Source organism: Manis pentadactyla, chromosome 13 (genome assembly GCF_030020395.1).
Source record: "Manis pentadactyla isolate mManPen7 chromosome 13, mManPen7.hap1, whole genome shotgun sequence".
Classification (NCBI taxonomy): Eukaryota; Metazoa; Chordata; class Mammalia; order Pholidota; family Manidae; genus Manis; species Manis pentadactyla.
The window spans coordinates 49,562,068-49,568,504 of record NC_080031.1 but is presented as its reverse complement, the minus strand read 5'-3'; the positions used below and the strand labels follow the sequence as shown (position 1 = coordinate 49,568,504).

The window sequence follows — 6,437 nt, the reverse complement described above, 5'->3', positions numbered from 1 at the left end:
TTCTTGTGCCAGTACCAAATTGTCTTGATTACTGTGGCTTTATAGTAGAGCTTGAAGTTGGGGAGTAAGATTCCCCCCACTTTATTCTTCCTTCTCAGAATTGTTTTGGCTATTCGGGATCTTTGGTGTTTCCATATGAATTTTTGAGCTAAATGTTCCAGTTCATTGAAGAAAGCCGTTGGTAATTTGATAGGGATTGCATCAAATCTGTATATTGCTTTGGGCAGAATGGCCATTTTGACAATATTAATTCTTCCTTGCCAAGAGCATGGAATGAGTTTCCATTTGCTAGTGCCCTCTTTAATTTCTCTTAAGAGTGTCTTATAGTTTTCAGGGTATAGGTCTTTCACTTCCTTGGATAGGTTTACTCCTAGGTATTTTATTCCTTTTGATGCAATTGTGAATGGAATTGTTTTCCTGATTTCTCTTTCTATTAGTTCATTGTTAGTGTATAGGAAAGCCACAGATTTCTGTGTGTTAATTTTGAATCCTGCAACTTTGCTGTATTCCAATATCAGTTCTAGTAGTTTTGGAGTGGAGTCTTTAGGGTTTTTTATGTACAATATCCTGTCATCTGCAAATAGTGACAGTTTAACTTCTTTACCAATCTGGATTTCTTGTACTTCTTTGTTTTGTCTAATTGCCATGGCTAGGACCTCCAGTATTATGTTGAATAACAGTGGGGAGAGTGGGCATCCCTGTCTTGTTCCCGATCGCAGAGGAAAAGCTTTCAGCTTCTCACTGTTCAGTATGATGTTTTGGCTATGTGTTTGTCATATATGGCCTTTATTATGTAGAGGTACTTGCCCTCTATACCCCTTTTGTTGAGACTTTTCATTATGAATGGATGTTGAATTTTGTCAAATACTTTTTCAGCATCTATGGAGGTGATCATGTGGTTTTTTTACTTCTTTTTGTTGATGTGGTGGATGATGATGATGGATTTTTGAATGTTGTACCATCTTGCATCCCTGGGATGAATCCCACCTGGTCATAGTGTATGATCCTTTTGATGTATTTTTTTAATTCAGTTTGCTAATATTTTGTTGAGTATTTTTGCATCTATGTTCATCAGGGATATTGGTTTGTAATTTTCTTTTTTTGGTGGGGCCTTTGCCTGGTTTTGGTATTAGGGTGATATTGGCTTCATAGAATGAGTTTAGGAGTATTCCCTCCTCTTATATTTTTTTGGAAAACTTTAAGGAGAATGGGTATTATGTCTTCTCTGTATGTCTGATAAAATTCCAAGGTAAATACATCTGTCCCAGGGGTTTTTTTCTTGGGTAGTTTTTTTATTACCACTTCAGTTTCTTTGCTGTTAATTGGTTTGTTTATATTTTGTGTTTCTTCCTTGGTCAGTCTTGGAAGGTTGTATTTTTCTAGGAAGTTGTCCATTTCTTGTAGGTTTTCCAGTTTCTTAGCATATAGGTTTTCATAGTAGTCTCTAATAATTCTTTGTATTTCTGTTGGCTCTGTCATGATGTTTCCTTTCTCATTTCTGATTCTGTTGATGTGTGTTGATTTTTTTTCTCTTAATAAGTCTGGCTAGAGGCTTATCTATTTTGTTTATTTTCTTAAAGAACCATCTCTTGGTTTCATTGCTTTTTTCTATTGTTTTATTCTTCTCAATTTTATTTATTTCTTCTATGATCTTTATTATGTCCCTCCTTCTGCTGCCCTTAGGCTTCATTTGTTCTTCTTTTTCCAATTTTGATAATTGTGATGTTAGACTATTCATCTAGGTTTGTTCCTCCTCCTTTAAATATGCCTGGATTGCTATATACTTTCCTCTTAAGACTGCTTTTGCTGAGTCTCACAGAAGTTGGGGTTTGTGTTGTTGTTTTCATTTATTTCCATATATTGATGGATCTCCATTTTAATTTGGTCATTGATCCATTGACTACTTAGGAGCATGTTGTTTGGCCTCCATGTGTTTGTGAGCCTTTTTGCTTTCTTTGTACAATTTATTTCTAGTTTTATACCTTTATGGTCTGAAAAGTTGGTTGGTAGAATTTTAATCTTTTTTAATTTACTGAGGCTCTTTTTGCGGCCTAGTATGTGGTCTAGTCTGGAGAATGTTCCATGTGCATTTGAGAAGAATGTGTACCCTGTTGCTTTTGGGTGTAGAGTTCTATAGATGTCTTTTAGGTCCATCTGCTCTACTGTGTTGTTCAGTGCCTCTGTGTCCTTACTTATTTTCTGTCTGGGTGATCTGTCCTTTGAAGTGAGTGGTGTGTTGAAGTCTCCTAGAACGAATGCATTGCATTTTATTTCCTCCTTTAATTCTGTTAGTATTTGTTTCACATATGCTGGTGCTCCTGTATTGGATGCGTATATATTTATAATGGTTACATCCTCTTGTTGGACTGAGTCCTTTATCATTCTGTAATGTCCTTCTTTATCTCTTGTTACTTTCTTTGTTTTGAAGTATATTTTGTCTGATACTAGTACTGCAACACCTGCTTTTTTCTCCCTATTGTTTGCATGAAATATCTTTTTCTATCCCTTGACTTTTAGTCTGTGCATGTCTTTGAGTTTGAGGTGAGTCTCTTCTATGCAGCATATAGATGGGTCTTGTTTTTTTATCCATTCAGTGTCTTTATGTCTTTTGATTGGTGCATTTACTCCATTTACATTTAGGGTGATTATCAGTAGGTATGTACTTATTGTCATTACAGGCTTTAGATTCGTTTTTGCCAAAGGTTCTAGGTTAATTTCCTTACTATCTAAGAGTCTAACTTAACTCACTTAGTATGCTGTTACAAACACAATCTAAAGGTTCTTTTCTGTTTCTCCTCCTTTTTCTTCTTCCTCCATTCTTTATATTTTATGTATCATATTCTGTACTTTTTGTCTGTCCCTTGATTGACTTTGTGGATAGTTAATTTAATTTTGTATTTGCTTAGTAATTAGCTGTTCTACTTTCTTTACTGTGGTTTTATTACCTCTGGTGACAGCTATTCAACCTTAGGAACCCTTCCATCTATAGCAGTCCCTCCAAAATAGACTGTAGAGATGGTTTATGGGAGGTAAATTCTCTCAGCTTTTTCTTATCTCAAAATTGTTTAATCCCTCCTTCAAATTTAAATGATAATCTTGCTGAATAAAGTAATCTTGGTTCCAGGCCCTTCTGCTTCATGGCATTAAATACATCATGCCACTCCCTTCTGGCCTGTCAGGTTTCTGCCGAGAAGTCTGATGTTAGCCTGATGGGCTTTCCTTTGTATGTGATCTTATTTCTCTCTCTGGCTGCTTTTAATAGTCTGTCTTTATCCTTGATCTTTGCCATTTTTTTTACTATTTGTCTTGGAGTTGTCTTCCTTGGGTCCCTTGTGTTGGGAGATCTGTGGATCTCCATGGCCTGAGAGACTTTCTCCTTCCCCAGTATGGGGAAGTTTTCAGCAACTACCTCCTCAGAGATACTTTGTATCCCTTTCTTTTTCTCTTCTTCTTCTGGTATCTCTATAACGCGAATATTGTTCTGTTTGGATTGGTCACACAGTTCTCTCAATGTTGTTTCATTCTTAGAGTTCCTTTTTTCTCTCTGTGCCTCGGTGTCTTTGTATTCCTCTTGTCTAGTTTCTATTTCATTTATCGTCTTCTCCACCATATTCAACCTGCTTTCAATACCCTCCATCATGCTCTTCAGTGATTGGATTTCCGACCGGAAGTCATTCCTGAGTTCTTGGATATCTTTCTGTACCTCCATTAGCATGCTGATGATTTTTATTTTGAACTCCCTTTCAGGAAGAGTCATAAAGTCCATGTCATTTAAGTCTTTATCCGGAGTTATATTGATTTTACTCTCGACCAGTTTCCTTTGGTGTTTATGGCGCCCTCTAGTGTCCAGAAGCTGTAGTCTCTGGATCTTCTCAGCCCCTGAAGCAATGTCTGGGGTCGCATGAGAGCAGTATTTGTGCCTTGGGGGAGGAAAGAGCTGTTCCCTGTTTCCCAGCTGCTATGCTGGTCTCCACTGCCTGAACCAGTGGGCCAAGCACACAGATATAAGTTTTGTCCCAGAACAGCCAGATGGATCCCTGCTTTCCACAAGCAGCCAGAATCCCAATCTCCACAGGAACTCCACCTGTCCCAGCTTTCAACCACATAATCAGAAGAGTATGATGAAAGCACCATGAAATGTAGGTTTGTGCTCCAGAGCAGATCTCTGTAGCTAGGTATTCAGCAGTTCCAAGCTTTCCACTCTCTCCCTGCTCCATTTCTCTGCCTCCTGCCGGTGAGCTGGGGTGGGGGAAGGGCTCGGGTCCCACGGAGCCACAGCTCTGTTATGTTACCCCGTTCGCTGAGGTCTGCTCTATTCTCCAGGTGTGTGAAGTCTGACGCCGTCCTCTTTGCTATTGCTCTCTCAGGATTAGTTGTGCCAACTATATTTTCTACTTGTATCCAGTTTTAGGACGAAGCCCCTGTCTCTCCTCTGATGCCACCATCTTTAATCCAATCAAATTAATGGTATTTTTAATGTGGCTTTAATATATGTGAGGAGGAGCACATGATAATAAGGGAGAAGGTAAAATTTCTACATTCTTGAATAAACGTAGCAAATATTATTTGAAGCATCAGTATATAAATGTACTCCAAGCCATTTGAACATATTTTTAACAAACATCTGTTCTGATGACATGTATAATGCATCTGTTCTTTTTCTCCATGTAAGAGAAGCTGTGTAAAATGTTTCTTATCTTCTCAAAATGATTCCATACTCCTGCCAAACCCATTTTTCTTTTCATAATATAGAACACATTTCATTCATATTTTATGGTATTCAAAAGAATATAGGTTTTTCATATTTATTTTTAAATGAATAAGTGACTGGATATTTTTATTTCTTCTTAATAGTAATATCAAATGTGACCTGTCAAAATTAATTAACATTGTTTTAATTCTAGGTTTGCAAATATTTAAAGATTGTATAAATGTAGAACCGAAGTTTAACATGAAATATTTCTCAGGAAAACTTTTTGGCTCTTTAAGACTGACATTTTAGGGAGGCCCCTTAGCTCATCAAAGCAGGAGTGGGATCTCTTACTTGTAACACTCGATTTTTTACCCAGTGGCATATTCAAATAATCCACAACCTTCAAAAAGGAAAGATTCTGATCAATGACACAATTTAAGGTTGTTTATTCAATTTACATCAGCTATATTTACATAATCCTAATCAGTTACCTTACTTTACTGCTGAAAACATAAATTTCTCTTGGTAATTTAGGTTACCTTCAACATTTCCTATATGTCTCCAGAATAAGACATTCTTTTCATGATTTTCTTGATGGCACATTTTATTTGTTCAGTTCTAAGACTATAGATAATAGGGTTGAAGAGTGGGGGGATGATGGAGTAGAAAACAGAGAAGACCATGTCCTGGATGGTGGCAGAGATGGTGGATGGCCTCAGATACACATAAAAGCCTGAGCTGAGGAAGACAGACACCACTAGGATGTGGGGGACACAGGTGGAGAAGGCCTTTGTTCTGTCTGCTCCATTTGGAAACTTGAGCACAGTGGAAAATATGTGAATGTAAGACTTGATAATGTAGATGAAGCAGCCACCACCGATCCCCAGACCAGAGGCCATGACCATCATCTCATTGCTGGAGGTGTCAGAGCAGGAGAGCCTCAGCAGGGAGGGGATGTCACAGAAGAACTGGTGGACCATGTTGGACCAACAGAAGGACAGCCGGAATGTGTTACCTGTGTGCACACCTGCATAGGCGAGACCACTGAGGATGGAGGCCAGGGTCATCTGGACACAGACCCGAGGGCTCATGATCACAGGGTAGAGGAGGGGCTGGCAGATGGCCACATAGCGGTCACGGGCCATGATGGTGAGGAGCAGAAGCTCCACATACACAAAGAAAACCACCAGGAAGACCTGAGCTACACATCCAGCCTTTGAAATGGTCCTGCTGCCAAGCAAGGCGTTGATGCATGAGTTAGGCACTGTTACAGATGTGTAGCATGCGTCCAGGATGGACAGATTTCTGAGGAAGAAGTACATGGGTGTGTGAAGGCTCCTGTCAAGGGTGGTGACAGTAACAATGAGAATGTTCCCCATTAACGTCACCAAATACATCAGAGAGAAGGAGATGGCGTGCAAAGCCCTTAGTTCCCATACATCAGAAAAACCCATGAGGAGAAATTCCAGCATCGTCGTGGAGTTTGGCATCAGTGGGTCACACAGCTTGCACCTGGGAAGTAAGGAGAGATGTGCTGAACCCAGGAAGAGTCAAGTCATGGGGCGATGCCCTCAGCTGTTTCAGTCCTGACCTCTATGTATTTCAGTCTATAACGACGTCCCTAGTATGCTTGAAGGAAAACTAAGTGACCCTTCATCAATCTGGATGACATTCTTATTCTTGAGGGAGTAGTGGAGTGGCAATCAGCCTAATTGCTCAGAAACAAGAGATATATAAAAGTTCA

The 6,437-nt window shown here is 39.1% G+C and overlaps 1 protein-coding gene across 1 annotated transcript; it reads right to left on the bottom strand.

Moving 5' to 3' along the window:
- Positions 1 to 5,244: 5,244 nt before the first annotated feature.
- On the bottom strand, positions 5,245 to 6,183 carry LOC118908131 (olfactory receptor 14C36). The gene has a single exon (XM_036877180.2). The coding sequence runs from the start codon at positions 6,181 to 6,183 to the stop codon at positions 5,245 to 5,247; it is 939 nt and encodes a 312-aa protein (XP_036733075.2).
- Between the last annotated feature and the right edge of the window lie 254 nt (positions 6,184 to 6,437).

What these genes read in the sequence shown, in the direction of transcription:
- LOC118908131 (XM_036877180.2), bottom strand. Translation starts at nt 6,183, where the DNA reads ATGCCAAACTCCACGACGATGCTGGAATTTCTCCTCATGGGTTTTTCT.